The 24521-nt window shown below is 32.3% G+C and overlaps 2 protein-coding genes across 4 annotated transcripts; both read left to right on the forward strand.

The window, feature by feature from the left end:
* The first annotated feature begins 3337 nt into the window (after positions 1–3337).
* On the forward strand, positions 3338–16111 carry TERT (telomerase reverse transcriptase). 3 transcript variants are annotated; one of them, XM_085751315.1, is made up of 13 exons: positions 3338–3688; positions 5561–5638; positions 6870–6935; positions 7037–7208; positions 7701–8143; positions 8816–8948; positions 9118–9262; positions 10357–10495; positions 10655–11854; positions 13320–13858; positions 14566–14838; positions 15018–15300; positions 15807–16111. In XM_085751315.1, exons 1-12 carry the CDS (start codon positions 3389–3391, stop codon positions 15289–15291), a joined length of 3762 nt encoding a protein of 1253 aa, XP_085607441.1. In that variant the 5' UTR covers positions 3338–3388; the 3' UTR covers positions 15292–15300; positions 15807–16111. The 3 variants fall into 3 exon arrangements, with proteins under 3 accessions (XP_085607441.1, XP_085607443.1, XP_085607442.1); XM_085751317.1 differs by having other exon boundaries at positions 3350–3688; positions 9190–9262; XM_085751316.1 differs by having other exon boundaries at positions 3350–3688; positions 8822–8948.
* Positions 16112–17552: 1441 nt separating this feature from the next.
* Positions 17553–21141, forward strand: LOC146936575 (cyanogenic beta-glucosidase-like). The gene is made up of 13 exons (XM_085751318.1): positions 17553–17808; positions 18050–18119; positions 18240–18298; positions 18549–18624; positions 18725–18802; positions 18895–18982; positions 19087–19342; positions 19501–19616; positions 19846–20063; positions 20171–20202; positions 20291–20393; positions 20520–20628; positions 20724–21141. Exons 1-13 carry the CDS (start codon positions 17638–17640, stop codon positions 20938–20940), a joined length of 1593 nt encoding a protein of 530 aa, XP_085607444.1. The 5' UTR covers positions 17553–17637; the 3' UTR covers positions 20941–21141.
* Positions 21142–24521: the final 3380 nt, after the last annotated feature.

Below are 24521 nucleotides of genomic sequence, written 5' to 3' on the forward strand. Positions count from 1 at the left end.
AAAATGTTACCTCACTTCAATTCTATAATGATATTGAACCTTCATAAACTATAATGCACGGAATAAGTGAGCATTGACTAAACTTTCAGAAATAAATCAAATACACGGGATAAGTTGTCGTTGACTAAACTAACTTTGATTTACAGGACAAATTGTCGTTTATAAAATCATCACCTCAATTAAATTCTACAATGATATTGAACACTTATCAACTAAAAAGCACGAGATTACTAGACATTGTATAAAATTTCGTAGATAACTGAAATGAGTTGGAGAAGTGGTCATTGAATAAAATTTCAAAAGTAACGTAAATGCACAAGATAAGTGGACATTGACTAAAATTTTGTAGATAACTGAAAAGAATGGCAGAAGTGGACATTGATTAAAATTTTAGAAGTAACGTAAATGTACGGGATAAGTTGTCGTTGATTAAACAAACTTTGATACACGAAACCTCATGTTATTTATAAAAAATTGGTCTTGCTAAAACTTTCATGCTATTTATCTATCCCCTAACTTAAATTCTATAATGATATCGAGCCCTCATGAACTAAAATGTGCGGGATAATACTGCATTGACTAAAATTTCAGAATATCATCACCTCAATTCAGTTCTACAATGATATTGAATCCTCATAAACTAAAATATCATTGTAGAAGTGAGCATTGATTATAATCTCATAAATAAATCAAGCACACGGGATAAGTTGTCACTACCTAAACTAACCTTAATTTACGGGACAAGTTGTCAGTTATAAAAAATTATTTCTGCTAAAGCGTTTAAACTATTTAGAATATTATCACCTCAATTCAATTCTAAAATGATATAAAACACTTATCAGCTAAAATGCACGAGATAAGTGGACATTTACTAAAATTTTCATAGATATAACTTAAATGAATGGGAGAAGTGGGCATTGAATAAATTTTCAAAAGTAATGTTAATGCACGGGATAAGTTGTCGTTGACAAAACTAACTTTGACACACGGAACCTGTTGTTATTAATAAAAAATTGTTCCTGCTAAAAACGTTCATGCTATTTATAATATCACCTTACTTCAATTCTATAATGATATTGAACCCTCATAAACTAAAATGCACGGGATAAATGGACATTGACTAAAATTTCAGAAATAAATCAAATACACGAGATAAGTTTTCATTGACTAAACTGACCTTGATTTACATGACAAGTTGTCATTTTTAAAAAATTGTTCCTGCTAAAACGTTTGAACTATTTAGAATATCATCGCCTCACTTTAATTCTGCAATGATATTGAACACTTATCAACTAAAATGCACGGGATAAGTGGACATTGACTAAAATTTCATAGATAACTGAAATGCATGGAAGAAGTGAGCATTGACTAAAATTTATGAAGTAACGTTAATGTACGGGATAAGTTGTCATTGATCAAACTAACTTTTATACACAGAATCAGTTGTTATTTATAAAACTTTGTTACTGCTATTTATAATATCACTCCACTTCAATTCGATAATGATATTGAACTCTCATAAACTAAAATGCACGGGATAAATGAGCATTGACTAAGATTTTAAAGATAAATCAAATTCACTGGATAAATTTTTCCTGCTAAAACTTTTAAACTATTTAGAATATCATCACTTCAATTCAATTCTACAATGATATTGAACACTTAACAACTAAAATGCACGAGATAAGTCGACATGATTAAAATTTTATAGATAATTAAAATGCATGGGAGAGGTGAGCATTGACTAAAATTTCAGAAGTAACGTAAATGCACGGAGAAGTTGTCACTGACTAAACATACTTAACCAGTTGTTTTTCATAAAAAAAAGTTGTTCCTTCTAAAACGTCCTGCTATTTATAATATCACCTCACTTCAATTCTATAATGATATTGAACCCTCATAAACTAAAATGCACAGAATAAGTGGTGATTGACTAAAATTTCAGAAATAAATCAAATTATGGGATAAGTTGTTATTGACTAAACTATCCTTGATTTACACGACAAGTTGTCATTTATAAAAAACTGTTCTTGCTAAAACGTTTAAACTATTTAAAATATCATCACCTCACTTCAATTTTACAATGATATTGAATACTTATCAACTAAAATTCACAAGATATGTGGACATTGACTTAAATTTCGTAGATAACAGAAATGCATGGAAGAAGTGAGCATTGACTAAAATTCCAGAAGTAACGTAAATGCACGGGATAAGTTGTTACTGAAAATTCATCGCTAATAAATATTATAAAATTATTATATATAAATTTTATAAGTTATTTTTTATTTAAATAAGCTATTTTATAATACATATTATAAAATAATTATTATACACGGGGCAGGTCGTCACTATACACGAGAGATGTTTTCATTGATAAAAAACTTAAAAGTAATTATAACACACAGGCCATATTGTCATTGATATAAATTTTAAAATAATTATTATCCATGAGATGAGTCGTCGCAATACAAGAGACATGTTCTCAGTGATAAAAAAAACTAAAAGTAATTTATAATACACGGGTCATGTTGTCATTGATATAAATTTTAAAATAATTATTGTACACGGGACGAGTCGTCACTATACAGTAGATATGTTCTCATTGATAAAAAAACATAAAGTAATTATAATACACGAACCATGTTGTCATTGATATATATTTTAAAATAATTATTAAACATGGGACGAGTCGTCGCTATACGAGACATGTTCTCATTGATTAAAAACTTAAAGTAATTATAATACATGTGTCATGTTGTTATTGATAAAAAAATTAAAATAATAATTATACACTGGACATGTTGTCACTGATAAATTTTTAAAATGATTATTATACACATGACAATTTGATAAACATATTTTTAAATTATATTAGTCGATATTTTTTTAGGAGAAAAATCATATAAGTTTATAATATTATTGTTTAAATTTGCATATAAAAAATTTCGAAATTATATAAATCATTATATAAAAAATTTACAAATTTACACATGATAGAAAAACTCTTTTTTAATAATTGTTTTTGTTGTCCTACGTTTTATATACTACATTACAAAAATATTAATAATAATTTGTTTAATGTGTATACATTTCAGCTATTTACAAATACTTTCTCTAAAAAAAACTGTTTACAAATACTTAATGTCAAGTTTATACTACACAAATTCGTCCCCGACCAACCAGTACCCGTGCGGATGCACGGGTATGTTACTAGTTGTAACTCTAAAAATTCTTTTCCAATAACCGCATCCTTTTTCAACCAAAACTACAAAGACAAAAACACCCTTCAACATTCACCCCCTCTATAAAACCCATATTCCAACCACACATTTTCATTTTCATTTTCAATTTTCAAAACCCTTTCATCTTCAATTTTCCCGGGAAAATGCCTCGAAAACGAAAACAACCCATTCCAGGAGTACTATGGCGTCTTTTCCGAAACAGAGCAAGAACCCTAACAGATACCATCCTTTCCTTGCTTCCATCTCCACATCCTTCTTCTGACCTTTGTTGCTGTAACGGGCGGATTTGTCTTGGTTGTTGCTCCGACGCGAAGTCGTTTCTCGTCAGACCGAATGATCCTGTTGATTATAGGAAATTGCTTGAGAATTGTTATGTTGTTGTTAAGGAAAATGTGAATCCTATTTGGTTTTTCATTCCGTACTCACATTGCTCTCAATCTCAGGTTTCGTACTTTAAATTTAAGTGATTATTATTTTTTATGTTTAGTTATTTTTAAACTCTTAGGCACTGTTTGGTAAAAAATAGCGAATATCTAACAAGATAGCTTGTAGTGGATAACTGATAGCAAATAAGATATATTTTATTAATAGTGTTGTAAAAATTAGTTGCTGAATCAGTTTGTAAATATTAAATGACATAAAAAAAATGATATATTTAATTAATATTTTTTTACAAAAATTAAGATTACAGGGGTAAAATTGAGATAAAGAATTATAAGCTATAAGCTACTTAAATTAGTTTATCAAAAATCGATATAAGCTAGTAAAATAAGTTTATAAGGTCATGTGAATGTGACGGTTACCAAACAGTTTTTTTTTTTTTTTTTCCGATGAAATTAACTTTTAAAACATAATAAATATGGTCAAAAACATGTCTTTACAAACACACGCTTAGATTCAACGTTTGTATTGATTAAAGTTTATTATGATAGTCTTATTGTACCATGTCTCGCTATCTTGCGCACCAAACAGATCCTTATTGTTTTAAATAATCATGTCTACCTGTAGCACTGACACTTTGATGAAAGGCGTGTCTGTTGTTAAAGTGTACCACGTTGAATGAGAGATGGCATGATCATGTGTTTATAAGTGGGGACAATCTTCTTACCTCACAAGTCGGTTTTTGTGGTTAAATACTTAAAATAGACCCAACCATATATTCTAAAATCTAGTGTCCGACACATCACTGACATAATACTGACACATGTGATTACATTCAATAATTCATTTTTTTCAAATTTTTACCGGTGTCGACGTGTCTGTGGGTGCTTCATAGATATTGTGTCAGGTGCTTTTTTATTTCAGTCTCATATTTAACTCTTACAATCAGTGTTTATATTGATTGAAGCTTTTTAGTGTTTTAAATAGGCTTGTTTAAGAGATTGGGAATTTATATGGTGTGTTTGATTCACAAAATCGGAAGTACGGGACAATACAACCTGACTAGAGAGATACTATTTTTTATGTTGGAAAATTAGAGGGAAAAGTTGTCCCATAGTTTAGTAAGGGAACAAAAAATTTGTTTTTGTCCAAGCCCTTGCTACCTATGTTGTCCACTTCTACGACCAGTTTCTAAATCAAGCAGGGTAAAATAAAAAGTTTTTTAGTCCAGTCCCTTTTTATTAGCAAATCAAATGCACCATAATGATGTGTTTGCAGAGTTTATTTATAAGTCATCTTTGTTTGGTTTGTAGATGAAGTGATAGGTACCACCTAACACTCCACACACACAACTGCGAGGTCGGGGTTCGAACCCGGGTGAATGTGTTCAGTCTAACATTATTGACATTATCAGTTGAGCTAGGTCTTACGGACATTTATAAGTCATTTGTATAAACTTTTTAGTAAATGTTTGAATAATTTTTGCTCCAATCTCATGTATGTCTTTAAGGTTATGTCTGCTTTGAGTTTTTAAGTATTCACTATTTTTTTCTTTAAATGTCATGAGAGAGAGTGTTTATAAACTACCGCTAATCTCGATTAGCGAGCAGTGAGCAACAAAATATTAGCCCCAATCGAGGTTGAGGGATTGAGGGTCAGTCGGCTCTCGTGTGTGACTTAGACCCTGCTTCTAGCGCCAGTGTTCTGACCTCAATGTTAGTAGTCTACTGGCAGTTATGAAGCACCCACTCTGCCAATGTTAGTATTCAGGAATCAGGATTTGAGTCTTGGACCTCCTTCTATCTTAATAAGTGTTTTCAGTTCATTGATTGTGAAAATATATATGTCTTCCTTTTCTATTGGGGATTGGTTTTTTAAATTGTAGTCTGGAACATGAAGTGGGTGTTTTAGGAATTTCTGTTTTTGATTTTCAGATTGTGAATAGCATTGTTGAACTGATGTGTGAAGTGGACCCAGTCTCCGTCAATGTCTTGTGCTCTGGTTATGATAAGGTAAGAAAATTCTTCTCTTCTTTAGTGCTATAATACAACTCTGTAATTCATCTGTGCCACTTTTAAATTTCGAGCTTTTATTTAGTTTTGTAGTTTCAATTCCTGTTTTTTGCCATTATGAGTGTATTCATAAAGTTGGATTAGATATTTCAAGAGGTTATAATGCAGTGACTTTTTCGTTTTAATTTGGTTCTTTCCAGATTGATATATTTTATTAGTTGCCGAGTTGTTTGTCCTGAAAATTTCAACTGTGGTTATAAATCAAGAGGCGGATTGGTTTTGTGCTGATACATACCATAAGCCTGCATACTTTTGCATGGTTTTTGTTTGCCTGTCATTTAAGAACTAAAGGCCATGCATGTAACAATGTAATCTCCACCTTCTCCTTGCTATATGATACAATACAATCAGCAGATATGCTAGGGTTCATTATCATCAGCATTATTAGAGGAAGTATAAGACTATAATATGTTTATTACAAGATATCTTTCTATCTTCTAATAGTTCTCTTCCCTGATTTTTATTTAACTGTTGATTGTTGACATGATATAACTCGGAAATTGAAGGTTCCTTGTAGTGCATTGCTGATCAAAATGTGAAATGTTTTTGAGGACTCATAATTTTTTTTTATTGAAGGCTAATGTGTGATGTATTTTGGTTACTGGTTTTACTTTTGTTTATTTCACAATCACAATTAATAATTTTGTTCATCTGTGATTGAATTGGTTCACCAGATTGAAGGCGAAACATCTGTAAAGCAGAGTAGAGGAAAACCAGTGTTGTCAATTGCTGGTTGCATAAAACAGCGTTTCCTGAAATTACGCTTCGCAACAACGCTCTAGCACTACTATAGCCTCTATTTGGCAACACTTTGTACAACTTGTGTATTGAGAAATAATAGGAATTTGTTTAAATTCTGCTATGCTATCGCGATATATCGTTGTTATAGCAACTATTTGACAACACTAAAAAGTGATTCTTTTCAGTGCTACCAATTCCTAGGGTATGATATTTTTTTACAGTGGCTTCCAGAGAATTCAAGAGTCCTGGCCTGTCCTTACTAAACTTTCTGATTCCCAAAAATTGTTTTTCTGTCAGCCAGCTGGTCCTTTTATGGCTGCGGCCTAACTAACTACTAATAGCTACCAACTAAATCACTCATTGAGTTAGCCACTCCTCTTTCCTTCCTAACAGAGACTCTCTTAACTACTGGCTTGCTATCAATATGCAGAGTAAATGTCCAAGCCCTAATGTGGAGCTTTTATCCTGTCCATCATGGTGTCTTCTCTTGAGCAGGGTATGTAATTCTATGAAGATTATTTTTAGAAGTATGATGTTATTTTTTTTATTCTTTTTCTTATCATAATTAGGTAAAAACTTATAATTGTATCCATGCAGGTTGGAGATGATTTAATGGTTTACCTACTAAAGAATACATCAATATTCTTGCCCACTCCCCATGGAAAACACTACCAGGTGGCAGGTCCTCCAATCAGCCGTCTATGCTTTGATAAATTAAAGAAATGTTCATCAAAGTTTGACAATCAGCAGCCTTCACTTCATAAAAGCGGTAATAAGAACCATTAATTAATCATACTGTGATCTCAGTAAACATTAACTATAACATTAAGCACTTTCTATCTGAATATGGTTTTTCTTATTGCCAGATATGCATTTGGCGTATTTAAATTCCTCTAGTTTCTCTAAGCTGTAATGTTTTTGTTTTTAAATATATGGACTTCTAGTTCTATTTTCATATTCATTAGCTATACCGCTAAACTCTTAATTACTACTGTAATCACCAATTGAAATTACATGTCCAGTCGGTATTCTTTTAGAAATTTCATTTTAAATTACCAGATATCATTAACTGGTACAATTTAAAAATAAATACCAGTAACTTAATAAATTTGTGAATTGGTGACCCTTGTTTCATTTCTCTGTTAAACGTTTGTCTTCTCTTCTAATGTCATGAGTGTTTGAGCAACATTACATACTAGAATATCTTTTTGCCTTTTGATTACCGGTATAATGTTGATATAAGGGGTTATGTTTGCAACAGGAGCACAAAAGAGAAAAAGATCTGCGGATGCTGATGACACAACCGTACAAAAACAAAAGCGCCATATTTCTTGCCACACTGATGGTCCTGTTGGCTTTGGAAGTAATGTAGGTTTGACTGATAAATCTTCAATGCAACTGAGTTGGCATCATGGGAGCAGGAGTTATGATGTCAGTGTTTCTGAAGCTCCTATGTCTACAAGAACTGTGACTGTTACAAGTAAGGCAGAGTTAGAAGGGAAACCAGACTTGAGCTGTATTACAACTAAACCTGGAAAGCGATCTAGGCATTGTCGTTGGAAGAGGCTTAGAGGAAAAAAGCAGAAGCAATCAACCGTTGAAGAAGATAATCTTAATACGCAATGCAATTTGCTTCCTACTAATACAGATGTCTTGCATGCTAATTTACAACATGACAACACCAGCTTAAGCTGTCATGATAAGGTGACAAATTGTTTCTGTGAAATTTTGTGAAAGTAACTTGCCAAATTTTGTCTTGAAATTCGGGTAGGAATTATATGCTTTTTTGCTGCATTTTCGTTTGTTTTTATAAAATGAAAAATCTATCCCGATAGAAAAGGAAATAAAGTTAGCGTACGATCTTCATAGACTTACAACAATCAGAAACGGAAAAAAGAAAAATGTGTGTACCAAAAAGATCTACTCAATCCTTTTGCAAACTTTTCCTTGAAATACCTTTAAACATGCAAAGCTCGCAATGAAGCAAGGGAAACTAGCCTGTCTGGATGAAGCTATTGATAAACATTATTATCGTCGTGAAGTTCTGATTACTTAACAGTAGAAAAATTTATCTTTTTTTTATATACATATTTTAGAGGTCAATGAGTTGGATAGAAGTGGGATAAGGCTTTGTTGTTGTTGTTGTTGTTGTTGTATATACATATTTTAGTTATGAAATGTGTTTATGATAAAGGGAGTGGGAATAGTGAGATGAGATGTTGATGATAGGTCACATTACCCAAAGTTATCAGTATTGAAATGTGGGATTCTTTTCAATCTTCATCATTTGTAATTTTCATTTTGATTTAGTGCATAAATTGTCTTGCAGATATAATTTTATGTTGCGTTATTACATCACATTTATATGTTGTTTAGCTGCAGATGTTGCGGAAATGTTCTTGCTGTTTGATCTTACATTCTCTTCCAACTATTCCTAAGCGGACTGATATCAATAGGAAATACATCTTTTATAATTTGGAGTCTTCACTCTCAGTTCTTCCGAAGAAACGTATCCACCAATGACTTTTGAATCTAATATAGTGTACATGCCCACCCTGAAATGATTTTTTATATTTATCATTCCCATCTTTGATTATTTTTACAAGGGACCAAATTGGTTTGGGAGTTCTTTCTGAATCACCTGCCCTAGTTCACGTTCCTTCACAAATTATCTTCAGATATTTTACATTCCTTAAAACCAAATTTGGCTTGTTCGAAATTGCTCATTGGCAATATTTTTGACTTCTCAGATGTAAATGCCAGTGCTCAGCCATGGCCATGTTCCCACAGCAGTGGCTCGTGTCTCATTGACTCTGCATGCCTGTAAGTTCAGGCAGGCCCTTTGTATAAGATCCCCAATTCATTTTGCTCTATTGTTCAATCTTCTATCTCCTTTGGAGTTTGGATTTCATGATGCTGCAGGACTGATATATAACTTTTCTATGATTGTTGGAAGATTCATTGATCTTAATCTTTTTGCTGTGTTGTGTGTTAAAGGCGTCTTCGTATGATTTCATGGAAAAGAAGTGCCTAGAACCTGGAAGTTGAATATTCTTTGGTCCAAAGGGCTATGTAGTGAGGGTTTAGATGGTTTCTTGATTGATGTTTACTGTAATTCGTGAATGATATGTTGACCAAGGAAGAAATGAAAAAAAGAAAAAGCTTATGGCACACTATTTCCTTGAACGTATAAATTTCTGTGAATAATGCCTTGATATGCTTCCTTGTGCATAAAATGAAAACTATTGATTTGATGTAGAGAAGGTGAGGAACTACAAAAAAAAAATATCAAAATCATTCAAATTCTTATAGTTGATTTGATGAGTTATAATGATAAAGCTCAACAAATAAATTTCAATATCATCAGCCAGATAATAAGCTTTTTATAAGGATTAGCATCCGAATTCAATAAAGAAGCTCGTATTTCTTTGAAATTGTAATAATTTAATGGTTTGTAGGTATCGTCTCTTGTTAAGTGGTTTAAGTATCTCATTTCTAGGACAAAGTGTTGCTGGGATGCAAAGCTTTCGGATAAGCACTGTGTTCCATTACTTGATCAACATGCAAATTGAAGATCTAGCCCCAGATTTATCACATTAATATCTGTCTTTGAACACATAAGTTTTGATAAATAATCTTGGATATGGTTCCTTGTACATAGAATGAAATGGGTATTGAAAAGATGTAGAAAGTGGTGGAGGAATTAAGAAACAGATCAAAATTGTTCATATTCATATTAGTTGAATGTATGATTAAGCCAATATGCTAAGCAATACAATAATCCATTTTTAGTGTTAATATTCAAATTCAATGATTAGGCTCATACTCTTCCAAATGTTAATATTTGCAATGCTTTTTTGTAGGTATCACTCTCTTGTTAAATGGTTTAAATGTTAATATTTGCAATGCTTTTGTAGGTATCACTCTCTTGTTAAATGGTTTAAGAATGTCATTCGAAGGGCACGGTGTTGCCAGCCTGCAAAGTTCTTGGATAAGCACTGTGTTGTTTCATCATTGGATCAACATACAGATGAAAGTAATAATTCCAGACTTGAGGTATTTTTTTTTCTCCTTAAGTTTTACTATTTTGGCTGGGTCAAGAAGTTTACAAAGTCATTGAGGTTACAAGATTTTTTTTACCTTTTTGCATTACATACAATTATTTTTTCATCATCCATTGAATATGTAGTACTTATCGGATTTTTCTTATTGCAGGACAATGTATTAGACACAAATGTAAATAAGACAACCATGGAGTTTGATACCCAACAATCACAGCGTGAGGCAGTTGAGTCATGCTGCTCAAAAAGTCAAGTAGTATCTTTCATTTGGGCTGTTTCTAGAAGTTTACTTCCTTCTGAATTACTAGGTACTCCTTCTAATTGGAGAATAATGAGAAGAAATATTTCCAGGTTCATACAGTTACGGAAATTTGAAAAATTCCCTTTAAAGCTATGTTTGCATGAGCTGAAAACATCAAGGTTTCCATTCCTATCAAATAAATATTTCTTGAGTAGTCAAAATGCTTCGATTCTGAAGTATTTAGAAGGACATGATGAAGTCCTTCATAAAGAATTCAGAAATTGGAACAATGATGTACATGGTGTTAAACGTAAGCTTCTGGAGAAGTGGATCTTCTGGTATTATTCATTTCTGGTTGTGCCTTTGGTGCAAGCAAACTTTTATGTTACTGAAAGTCAGCAAGGAAAACAAGATATTTACTATTATAAGAAACCTGTTTGGGAGAAGTTGACTAAAAGCACTATTGCTTGCCTCAAAGACTCGAGATACAGTCAGTTGGATGATGTGGCCTTGCATAATATTCTTAGAGGTAGACCATTTGGATTTTCAAAGCTCAGAGTTCAACCTAAAGAGAATGGAGTAAGGTTGGTGGCGAACCTTAAAGGTTCTTCAAGATTGCCATTGGTTGAGTCCACTACGGGAGTTCGATACTGCAAAACTCAAAGGAAAGAAAAACACCAGAAAATAATGATTCAAAAGTACCAATCTGTGAATTTCGTTCTTCGTGATGCGCATACTATTCTGAAAGGAATTCAGTTCAAGGAGCCTCAGAGGCTAGGTTCTTCAGTATTTGATTACAATGATGTCTATAAAAGACTCTGCCCATTTTTGGTTAGCCAGAAGAAGGGTCTGACACCTATGTCTTCCTTATTCATTGTCACGTCTGATGTTCTGAAAGCATTTGATTCTGTTGATCAAGAGAAGCTGCTTGACATAATGAAAGAAGTTCTTTGGAAAAATGAATATTTTCTTAAACAGTGTGATCAAGTTATTTGCACAAAGAACTCTTTGTGGGTTCAAAAGCAATTTACTATGCTGGATGAAACGAGCAACGCTGGCCATACACAGTTCAGATCATTTGCTCCTTCCCGGCATGCTGTCTTTGTTAATCGGGTATAATTTTTCATTTTTCTTAATAGGCGCATGAGAAAGTTATCTGGGTCAGTTTATTTGCATATTGTTATCATCTGTTCTGATTTGTTGTATCTCATGATCATAAGTCGTAATCCAATGCATAACACAAAACTCAAATTTAAATGTCTTGTACTTATTCCCTCTACATATTATACATAAATTTTTTGAAACCTTTCTTTACCATTGAGTGGGTATCTGACATGCATCTCAATTGAATTTTTTTATGATTATGCCTTTTGTTCACCCATACTTAAGCTGACAATAACATTAAAATTACACTTCTTTTAGACCTGAGGTTTTCTTTGAGTTTGATACAATTTTATACAAGATTATGTGGTCCCTCATCAAACATGATTCAAATCAATGTTGTCAACTTTTGAGATCCTATGTAGGACCAAGTGGAGGGGCGAAAGATTGTAACTTTGTAATTGTAACATGGATAAAAAATCCTACGAAAAAGCAAACCTATACTTTTATATATACATATGCATAAAACATAAAAGATAACAGAGATATAGAATATTCATAATCATAAGTCACGATCCAATGCATAACACACAACTCAACATAAGCTCATCATAAAATCACACAAGTTCATAATCAATCCAAATGTATAAACTACAACTCTAGGTACCTTGTAATTAGGGTAGGAAGTTTTTCAATCCCCTGATAAGGATGGTCATCCTCTGAAGAATCTTCATCCTCGTTACATAATATTAGAGTGATACCGTGAGGCTACTGCTGATGTTTCCACTTCAAATAGTGATGACGAAGAAACTACGGAAAATGATAACAATCATGCTTTGGATATTGAAGATCTCTTCGGCATTGAGGAAGAGACAATAATTGTTCCACCATGGCTGTTGTTGGATCTAGAAGTGTATGTTCAAGGAACAACAAAATCAGAGGAGAAATTTTCTTATGCTCTTGCATGTGCATTCGCCATCTTTGAAACCATCAACAAATCAAGGAGTTAATCACCAATCTCTTCAAGAAGGTTTTAATGATGGTTCTTGTACTGGATTGTCCTGTGTTTAAAAGAAATAAAATTATTTAATTGGTTAGAAAAGTTAGTAACAACTTCCTTAGGTGAGTTAGTGGTATGGTAGTTAGTAAGTAGTTAGGTAGTGAATCATTCGTAAACTCTATATATAGAGAGCAATGTTTTTTTTATAAGGTATTCATTTTCAGAATCTTTTCAATCCATTTGTTATTGTTGACCAATATGCAACCCCATGAGTATAAAAATGATCTCTATCTTTCCTATGTCTATGATCTTCCTCCCTTTGATCCATGGATTCAAAATATATTCCAAATTGCTCAAGCATTAACATATTGTTTCTTTACTTTTGAAGAATATATTTAGTTAATTCTATCAGACAATAGAGTTTTATGGAAAAAGCTCCTATTCTATGCTTATGTTTACCTTTTTATTATATCGTAGGAGTGGAAGAAGAATGTGAAAAAGAAATTGCTATTTTCATATCTAAGAGAGCATGTGAAGCACAATGTGTTGCAATTCGATGGAAAATTTTTCTTACAAGGTGTTGGTATTTCCCAGGGAGGGATTTTGTCATCTTTGCTTTGCTCCTTATATTACGGGCATTTGGAGAGGCATGTGATATTTCCATTCTTTGAAAAAACACTTGAATCTGGCAGTTGCAAGGAGAATAATTCTGTCCAAAGCAACAGTGGTGACTCATCACCATGTTACCTGCTAATGCGATTTATTGACGACTTCTTTTTTATATCAAACTCAAAGAAGCAGGCTGCCAGCTTTTTCTCCAGGTTGAAAAGAGGATTTCGTGGTTACAACTGCTACATGAATGAGAAGAAGTTTGGTGCAAACTTTGATGTAGAACAGACACCAGCTTCCTCATTGAACAGAGTTTATGTGGGCAAAGACAGTGCTACTTCATTCGTTCAATGGAGTGGTCTTCTTATCAATTGTACCACTATGGAAGTTCAGGCTGATTACACAAAGTAAATCTCTATTTAAAGCTTTCTGATTGATATTATGGCTGTATGTGTATACTTGTTACAAGCATGTTTCATACATTTATACTCTTCTGTATTTATGACCATCAATCATTGACTGTGGCATTTTAAGCTTTTCGTAAGATTTTCACTGTTTTATTATGAAAATATCCACCTTCTATAAATTTCATAGATTTTCTGAGTTCAATTTTGAACTTGGAATTGATGTAATTGTTTTACTGATCTAGCAAAATATCTCTATTAAGCATATTATGCTGTTTTATCTCTATTTGTCAACTCCTGGTTAAAAAAAAAGCATTCTACATATGTTAAACTGAAATCTTAAGTTTTGATCCCAAAGTTTCTTGTAAGGGCTTTTCAGATGGAAGAATGCTTTGTGAGAACTTATTTTAGGAAAAACTTACACGCTGTGGCTTGTTGTGCATGATTTATCCGTAATTGATATCCTTTTGATATGTTTTTGTCAGGAATAAGACCTAGGGGAGGGTTTTATTAGTTTCAAATATGGAATAGGAATATAGGATTAATTTGACAGGGCATTCTAACATGGCTTGATCCATGTAATCAATTTCACTTAGTCGGAAAAGTATTTGGTTGTTATTGTTGAAATCTTTTTATTCTGAAGTATTATTCACATTGTAGTTTTATTTGGGTTCTTTTTTTTGGAATAACTAATTCTATATTCCAAACAGGTACTTGAATAACCATTTAAGCTCAACGCTTACTGTTTGCTGGCAAGGAAAACCAGGCACTCGTCTCAAGGAGAAGATGCGTTTCTTTCTAAGACCTAAATGTCATCCTTTATTCTTCGATTCAAATATCAATTCAGCAGCAGTTGTCAGATTAAATATTTATCAAATGTTTTTGATATGTGCAATGAAGTTTCATTGTTACATCTGCCACCTATCATTTGTTTGCAAACTTCACAAACGATATTGTTCAGATATTATTGAGAAATCCTTGAGGTATGGATGTAATATCATACCGATCAATTGGTATTACCACTTTAGTTTCTCAATTGATTTGATTTACTTATCTTATTGAACCAAATAGGCAATACTATACAACTGGTCTCAATCAATTGATATGTATTTCTCTCTGAATGCTTAAGCCAGTTATGTTTTCTTTCATGGTCAACTATCAGATACATGCACCTGCTGATAAAGAGGAGGATGCATTCAATGCGTCTGAATTCTAGTATCCGGCCAATTCTGAAGTTGAAGAAGGGGGAGGTTGAATGGCTTGGATTTCATGCTTTTGTACAAGTGCTAAAGAGAAAGGAATCACGTCATAAGAATTTGCTGCCAGTTTTGAAGTCAAAGTTGCGGTCACATAGAATTTCTGGGAATGTGTCACCTGAACTGAAGTATGCTGTCGATGCCGAAAATTCTTCTTTGCTTTGGAAAATCAAATATTAATTCCTATAGGTAAGTTATGATGATCGAACTAGTTCTTTCTTTTTATTAAAATAGGCAATGTGTCATCCAAGTAGTTAGTATATTGCAATATTTTACACATGGAGCTGTTTTCTAAATAAATTTGATCATCCATTTCGCTAGCAAATTTTTGTGCACAAATAACTTTTATCACAAACTTGTAACATTTCAGCAAAAAAAGTAAAAACTTTTAACATATTTCATTCCGTTCCATTCATTTGGGTAAGGCAAACGTGCATGTAGAAATTGCAAGCATTTAGGCAGTCACTTCTGCACAAATATTTGACAAAACTTGTGACCAAATTTACATGGAAATACTTATAAAAAGAATATGGAAATAGAAAATAGTAACAGATGTAAAAATTGTACCTTTTAAAGCGCCCTACAATGCAGGTGAGAGATCATACATGGTAGCACAACAAATCACCTTGCTTTGTTTTTTTTGGGGTGATCAAATTGCCTTGCTAATGCTCATTTTTTCAATTGTTATTGTGTAGGTATACAGTTATGTGAAATGTGGCGTGATAAAATGGATGGTTGTATCATGATAAAACTGATAGGTCTGAGTGGAATGGTACACGTTGTTTTTGTTTCGTATCAATATTTTTTGCGCTCCTAGCCTTGTATCAGTTAGCAGTAATTTTGCGCTCCTAGCCTTGTATCAGTTAGCAGTAAATATGATATTAAGTTTAACTGTGTAAGAAAGAACATGAAAGACTGAAAGAGATTTGAATGTGGTATTGTCCATTGAATGTTGAAAACTTGCATGATTTGAATGTGGTATTAATATTTTTTGCGCTCCTAGCCTTGTATCAGTTAGTAGTAAATATGTATCAAGTTTAACTGTGTAAGAAAGAACATGAAAGACTGAAAAAGAGATTTGAATGTGGTATTGTCCAGTGAATGTTGAAAAGATTTTGTTTTCAAGTACATATCAAATGCAAATACTTTATACTTCTATGATATTCTTGTATATAAAATGTTCTATACCATGTGTGCAAATGGAAAAATTGGGAACAGAAAAAATGGTTTGATCTGCATTCACTGGTTAAAGCGAGAAAACAAAGTTTGATAAGAAAAGATTGGTAACTTTGTAGCACTCGACATTTTTGATCGAAGACGTGTCTCAATGCCCGTCATTTGACACCGATACGACATTGACACGTGTTATTATATTGAATTATGTCATTTTTTTCAAATTATTATCATCGCCGATGTATCGTTCCATGTCATGTTTGGTGTTTTGTTCGTTTGACTATGATTGGGTCAAGAGACTTGGTTTTTTTGTGGTGGTGGAGCGACTTGGTTTAAATAAAGAAGTTATTGGTTTCATTAAAAGTAAAAGTAAACTAAAAAATTAATTTATAAAGTAAATACAAACAAGAAACAACAACAACAAAAATTAAAGAGGTCGGAATACCTATTTCTTTGAATTTGTCACCAAAATCACTTATTAAACTTGTAATTGATTGAAGCGGTCTTTCAATAGGAATATCTAACGAAAACCACAACAAGATGGTAGATCAAACGTCGCACAAAACGACGAACAATAAAATGGCGTATTTAGACGACGAAATCACAAAAACACAATGTAAAAACATGATTTATGTGAATATGTAATTGCTAGTGTATACTACTCTCTCCGTCCCAAAATAGCTGAGTCATTTGCAAAAAAAAAAAAAACAAAAATTGTACCAAAATAACTAATTCATTTCATTTTTTAATGCAATATTAATAATTTTTTTCCAATTATAACTCTAACTAATACTACTTTCATCACCCCAATTTAATATATTCTACTTTGCATTTATAATAATGGAAAATGCACTAATACTTGACAAGATACTTAAAACTATTTTTCTCTCTCTTTCACTTATACATTTTTTCTTAATAAGTGTTAAATGAACAAAATGCTTAGTTATTATGGAACGGGTGAAGTATTAACTTAGATGTTGTAAGTTTGTTCGCATATTCATTTCTTACATTTTTAGCTATGTTGAATATGTAATTGTATTTGACGTCGTTTTTTTTTTTTTTAAAAAAAAAAGTTGATTTTATATTTGACCAATTAAAAAAATATAGCCGCCTCATTTGTTTTCCACTTAGGAGTTAGGACTAGTCAATAATCAAAATAGAGCACTTTATAATACTGTTTTATCCACTTTGACCTGACCACATACAATATTATAAGCTCACTAGCTTGACTACTTCCCTATATAAGAAACCACACATGTGTTTGCTCCAAAACACAACAATTAAGCATAAATCAACAACAATTCATACACCAAAAAAAATAACTTAGACAAATTAAGCAAATTAATCAGATATATGGCATTCAATTACCTTCTCTGCCTAATTGCTTTTGCACTTGTGCTTAGCAAAACAAATGTCAATTGCATTGAAACTATTGAAGTTGATCCACTTCTTGATGTTGCTTCATTGAGTAGAAACAGTTTCCCCAAAGGATTTATATTTGGAGCAGGATCTTCCTCATACCAGGTAATTAATTACTCCAATTTGATGATTTAAAATGAGTTCTAATACAACAAACTTAGAAACTAAAATTAAAAGAAATTCTTACTAGATTTAGTGAGAAAATTAAATAATTTTTTCTAATAATATATGATATATCAAAGCAATTTTTTTAAAAAAATAATAATAATTTTACATATTATATAAACATATAATCTTGATTATATATTGTGTGTTTCTGACATGAATGTAATTTATTTATGATTAGTTTGAAGGTGCAGCAAATGAAGGTGGTAGAACACCAAGTATATGGGATACTTTCACCCATAAATATCCAGGTATAAATATAAAATTTACAATTTTTCTATTTTTCTTATTACTAAAGATTTACAATTTTCAATTTGATATTTTCATAAGCATAATAATTTACAATTTGTGCAACTTTAATTGACATGCAGAAAAGATCAAAGATAGAAGCAATGCAGATGTAGCCATTGATTCATATCACAACTACAAGGTAAACTAGCTTCAAAGTATATATTTGTGTTTTCTTACTAAAAAAAAAGTTGAATCTAAAATTTAAGTAATTGAATAATAAATTATGAGTTGAAAAAAGTGCATTACACTTTGATTGAATTCTTTCTATTTTAATTATGGAGTGTAAAATTATAAAGAAAAGTGATGAATAAAAATTAAATAAAACTAATTTTGATTTTGAGTTTAGGTGAAATAAAATAATTAATATATTGTTTTTTTATATATTATAGGAAGATGTTAGGATCATCAAGGATATGAACTTGGATTCATACAGATTCTCCTTATCCTGGTCTAGAATATTGCCAAGTAAGTTTAATATTGATAAATTACTTTTCTCAATTAATTTTCATCTTATTGAAAATTTTAATTTAATTAACAATTTTTTTAAACTGTTTATCCATAATAGAAGGAAAGCTTAGTGGTGGCATAAATCAAGAAGGAATCAACTATTACAACAATTTCATCAACGAGTTATTGGCTAATGGTAAGATTTTGAAATTCAATGTTTATTTCAATTTGACTAAATTACCCTATATTTTGTTGTTGATGATCATAATAAATTGTCAATAATTTTAGGTATAGAACCATTGGTGACTCTTTTTCATTGGGATCTTCCACAAGTTTTAGAAGATGAGTATGGTGGCTTCTTAAGTCCTCTCATAGTGTGAGTTTCCCAAACAATAGCTTAATGTTTTCTTAGAGAATAATATATATATATATATATATATATCAAGATATGATTGTAATATTTTTTTTACCATTTTTCAGAAAAGATTTCCAAGACTATGCTGAACTTTGCTTTAAGGAATTTGGTGATAGAGTGAAATATTGGGTTACTTTGAATGAACCATGGAGTTACAGTCAAAATGGCTACGCAAATGGACGAATGGCACCAGGTCGTTGTTCTAGTTGGTTGAATCCAAATTGCACCGGTGGTGATTCTGCGATTGAGCCCTATATTGTCACGCACTACCAACTTCTAGCTCATGCCGAAGCCGTCAATGTGTACAAGACAAAGTATCAGGTTTGTTACTTTGTTCAGAATCTTATAGCTCAAACAATTGTTAGACTTTTTTCATATAAAGCATCAATGAGTACATGATTTGTCGATAACGGTTTCTTTATATTTCTATTTAAGGATATTAAATGGTAATGGAAAACTAAAATATGTTACATGTGCAGGAAAATCAAAATGGTGTAATAGGAATAACCTTGGTAGCTAACTGGTACCTGCCACTCTCAGATTCCAAATCCGACCAGAAAGCCGCTGAAAGAGCTGTTGACTTCATGTATGGATGGTAAGAGCTTCTCTTCCCATCACTCTTTTTGATTTATTTTCAAAATGTAAATACATATGCAAAATATCTTGGATGTGGTTTACAAAAAGATAAAAATATGGATTAACATTAGGGTTTTGTTATCATTGGTTTTCTAAGGTTTATAAACATTTCTAGGTCATATATTTTTTGTGATATGGTTAAATGAATTTGTGAACAAAATGTTTAATCAAAAGTTGATTGATTTCAGGTTTATGGATCCACTCACAACAGGAGATTATCCAAAAAGCATGAGATCCCTTGTTGGAGCAAGATTACCAAAATTCACTGCAAAACAAGCTAGGCTACTCATTGGTTCATTTGATTTTATTGGTTTGAACTATTATTCTTCAACTTATGCCTCAGATGCACCATTTCTAAGCAATGCTAGACCTAGCTACTTGACAGATTCTTTGGTTAATCCTGCATGTAAGATTTTGACATTCTACCATTCTATGAGTTCTCTTACTATTTATATACATTGAGTTTAAAGATTTTGACATTTGCATATCTTTTCTATTTGTGGTTAATTGCAGTTGAGCGAAATGGGAAACCTATTGGTATTAAGGTACGTCATATCAACCTTTCTTCTAACGATTTTGCTGGTTTGATTCGTTTCTAAAATATAAAACTAATGTGCTTCGATAATTATGCAGATTGCTTCTGATTGGTTGTATGTTTATCCGAGAGGAATTCGTGATCTTCTGTTATACACCAAGGAAAAGTACAATAACCCGTTGATTTACATCACTGAGAATGGTAATAACACCTAACTATATATCATATTTAGTTTGCTTAAATCTAGCATTTTAAATCTTTATATGTGATTTTTAAACTTGTTGAATCAAAGATGTATGACAATTGACGTGCATACTTCACTTATAGGTATTAACGAGTACAGTGATCCTACACTATCGGTCCAAGAATCGCTCATGGACACTTTTCGAATTGATTACCATTATCGTCATCTATATTATCTTAGATCCGCAATTGAGTAAGTAGTCTTTTACATCTCTAAAAGGTTTCTCTATTTTTCGCCAATCAATTTAACGATTTTCTAAACCATTTTCCTTTAAATATGTTTGACAGGCAAGGTGCAAACGTCCAAGGATATTACATATGGTCCTTGTTCGACAATTTTGAATGGTGCTCGGGTTATTCCGTGAGATTTGGAATGACATTTGTGGATTACAAGAATGGTTTGAAAAGATACGAGAAACTTTCTGCGCTGTGGTTCAAGAATTTTCTCAGAAAAGAAACTAAACTTATGTTTCTTGTGAGAAAAGTTATTAGTTTTATTCATTAAAAAATTTATTAGTAGATATTTATTTATTCTTTATTCATTATTTTGTTCTAAAGAGGTCCTATTCAACCGAAAAGGGAATGAAAAATGGATGTGTAGATATACTGATCTTGTAAGTTGTTACTATTGATTCAATTTTAGAATCAAGGAAAATTGTAGTTGTTATGATAAATATATGAATTACAGTTATTCATATTTGATTAACTTTTCGACTTATAATTTTTTCCATCGTACGAAAGTTAAAGAAAATACAACTTATTATGTCGTAGTTATTGATTGAAAAGTTAGAGGATACAAGGAACTACAAATACTATAAATGAATCATTTAATAAAAAAAACATGTTTTCTAAATTGGTTGAGAGTTGAGACTGCAAAATGCATTTTTCATTATGATCAACTGAATTGTACAACAATTACTCTTAAACAATACTCCCCTCATGTTGGAAGGTATACCTTGTCCTAGTGTTCCGTTCGAGTACTTCAACATGTGTATGTATCCTATGACGATGAGGTTGCCTAGACTGTGCCATGTTTTGGTCAGCTTTGTTTACAGTAAAGGAAATGTCTGACCTTGAGATGGTCAAATATAAAAGCCTACTGATTAATCTTATGTACTGAGATGGATCTTCTAGTAAAACTCCATCGTTCATTATTAAATTTGAAGTTATGCTCCATAAGAAAAGGAAGGGATTTGTGAAGGTAAATTGTAAGAAATAAAACAGGTAATCGCAGTGGAAAATTAAAATTTCCCTTTCGATGGATCATTACGAATGGTCATAAATTCATGATTGATTGATTGATTACCTCTCAGTGTGTCAAAGGATGATCTCAGACTCCATGAATGTGTAAAACAAGCTTGCAATAAGCAAGAAGAAGAAGAAAGTGAAAAAGTGAAGTTTCATTATTCACAAAAAATCTGAGAATACAATGTAACTCTATAGTCTTATATAGAGTGAATTCTACAACTCTAAATCAACCATAGTTGCTTAACTAACTATAACTAACTAGATGCTAACTAATTCAGTTAAAATAGTTAAGCTAGAGACAGTTACACAAAGGTAGCTTGCTGCGCAAGTAACCAAGTACATCTTAATCTAGGCTAAACTGCACTTTTTGCCCCCTAAGTTTTAAAATGTTGCGATTTTGACCCCCTATTAAAAAAAATGGCAAAAGTGACCCCCCATGTTTAGGGAAATATGCTCTTTTGACCCCCTAACATAAGGGAAATATGCTCTTTTGACCCATTATCTTTACAAAAAGTTGCGATTATGGCCCCTTTTTTGGACATGTGGCGTCTTCTTGGCAATTTTGGGACGAAAGGGGCCAAAATTGCCTTTTTTTTAATAGGGGGCCAAAATCGCAACATTTCAAAACTTAAGGGGTGAAAAGTGCAGTTTAGCCTTAACATTTCAAATTTTGAAAAAAAGGTTGCATATTCTAGGTGTTGTTTGCCTTAAGAGCTTCTATTTATTCACTCTTTCCTTAGCACCATTCTGGAAACTTGGAGGCTTGGTGGTAAATATGAGGTTCCTAGATACATGACACTTTAAGGACAAATTCCTTGTATGGTTGTGATAGTTTTTCATAGGTAACGTTATGTTGAATTGGATAACGTTATGGTCACATTAAGTGAGGTAAGGATTAAAAAGGGAAAACGTCTTCATAGAGAATGACATCTCTAAGAGATGTGAAAAGATCTAGAGGTTAAGTCATAAAATTTGTAACTTTTATAGCCAGGGGAAATCCGAAAAGACACATGGGTTTGCTCTTTGTGAGAACTTGTTGCGATGATGAGGTATAGTAGAAGTGTAATGCATTCAACCTAAAATTGAATCATTTGTTGACAATGTTAAGTAGACATAACAGATGCATTTGGAGTATTTACTGAACTGTCAAGAACACCATCTGAGACTTTATTAGCTTGGGAAGAGGGTCTTGAATTCTGACTTTTCTTGTAGCTAGGGGATACACATTGATTTTGAAGCACTCATCTTTGTGTGTTCTAGAACACCACAATGTGAGCATATATGATAACCTTTTTTGGTGATTTTTGCAGTGTTTTGAATAGAAAAAGCTACATGTGGTTCACTAGAAGTTGAGCATATATGAAAACGATTGTGAAACTCATTCCTAATTGTAGCAATTCACATTTGTAACATAGATTGCACCAACTGAAAATTTCCTTGGAGATTGAATTTTACAGCCAAGATAAGAAGGCGATGTTGTTTCACATCCAAGAATGAAATTTTGGATCTTTTTAGCATGTTTGGAAAGAGAGTCATCAACAAAGCCTATCTTGTTCTTGACATCGAGCGCCATTTACATTGCTCGATGTCAAGAGTTGAAATTGTTGACACTGAGAGGTTGTAACGCTAACATTACACCAGGATGATCATAAAAATGCATAAAGTATGGATCTTCATGGTTAACCTGCTATTGGAGGAATCGACTAGGAGAAAGAAATATCATAAAGATCGAAAAAAGCGGAAGAAAGTTTGTGAAGAAATATCTTCTCATATCGCATTAGAGTTAACACCATCAAGAAAGAAAATTGGTTGAGACTGCAAGATGCATTTTAAATATAATCAACTGAATTGTGTAGGTTTTGAGTTCATTAGATAGATATGGCTAGTGAGGAAGCTCTAACATGTAATTGAAAAATGAAATTAAATTGTTACAATCGGTTTGAAAATAACTAGAAATTGAGAGTTAATTAACTAACTAAACAATAGTAGCAATTACATCGACCATTTATAAACTACTAAGAACAATGGAAATAGGCTTAATCACTGGTTGGAATCACCCACATGCTAGAGATTATGCCAACCTTTGGTATAGGCTATATCTCAATGGTTGTCATGACACTAACCGGTTTGTCACGAGGTACATAGAACATAGGTATTGTACAAAATCTTGGTGTTTGCGTTTAGGGTGCCGGGGATCGAATCTCCAACAATTAGTTCTTACATGACCATTGCGGAGGTACGACGATGGCGTATTGTATAAAATCGTATAAGACCAAAAATTATTCAATACCATAAAAATTTATCTTGTGTTGTTCTCACTTGTGAATGTGTTGTTCTGTCCAGTACTTATTGTTTTGCAAACACACCCCTAACTTTAGAGACAAAAAGTGTAATTTAGTCTGTTGAAACAAAATGTGTTTAACAATGAACCTTAAAGAGTTTTGATGATAACAAGGTATTAAAAATTGTAAATTGGACTAGCTAATATTTGTTCAAGTGTACAGGACCACAGTTAAAAAGTTACATCATTAATTGGTTCTGAATGAGCAAATAAAGAGCAAAAGAAAATGAAGCTTAGACGCTTCTGAAGGCAATACGCTCCTGAAGACGGAAAGCGCTCTTGAAGTCGAGCTGCTCCTGAAGAGAGTAAAACGCTCCTGAAGAAATGGTGCTCCTGAAGATTACTGCTTCTGAAGACAAGAGGTCCAGAAGCCATATCATCATAAGCTAAGTTATCAGAAGATGCGTTATCAGAAGCTGCCTCATCAGAAGTCATTTCACCAGAAGCTGAATATCAACTGGATTTGCAAAAGATTCAAGGATTGAAGAATCATCACT

The sequence above is a fragment of the Medicago sativa genome, chromosome 3 (genome assembly GCF_051527215.1).
Source record: "Medicago sativa cultivar Bolivia chromosome 3, Bolivia_mono, whole genome shotgun sequence".
NCBI classification, from domain to species: domain Eukaryota; kingdom Viridiplantae; phylum Streptophyta; class Magnoliopsida; order Fabales; family Fabaceae; genus Medicago; species Medicago sativa.

What these genes read in the sequence shown, in the direction of transcription:
- TERT (XM_085751315.1), top strand. Translation starts at nt 3,389, where the DNA reads ATGCCTCGAAAACGAAAACAACCCATTCCAGGAGTACTATGGCGTCTT. An exon ending in TGTGCTCTGGTTATGATAAG is followed by an intron (nt 5,639 to 6,869) that starts GTAAGAAAATTC and finishes ATCAATATGCAG; the next exon opens with AGTAAATGTCCAAGCCCTAA. An exon ending in ATGCTGTCTTTGTTAATCGG is followed by an intron (nt 11,855 to 13,319) that starts GTATAATTTTTC and finishes ATTATATCGTAG; the next exon opens with GAGTGGAAGAAGAATGTGAA.
- LOC146936575 (XM_085751318.1), top strand. Translation starts at nt 17,638, where the DNA reads ATGGCATTCAATTACCTTCTCTGCCTAATTGCTTTTGCACTTGTGCTT. An exon ending in TGTACAAGACAAAGTATCAG is followed by an intron (nt 19,343 to 19,500) that starts GTTTGTTACTTT and finishes TTACATGTGCAG; the next exon opens with GAAAATCAAAATGGTGTAAT. An exon ending in GGAAACCTATTGGTATTAAG is followed by an intron (nt 20,203 to 20,290) that starts GTACGTCATATC and finishes ATAATTATGCAG; the next exon opens with ATTGCTTCTGATTGGTTGTA.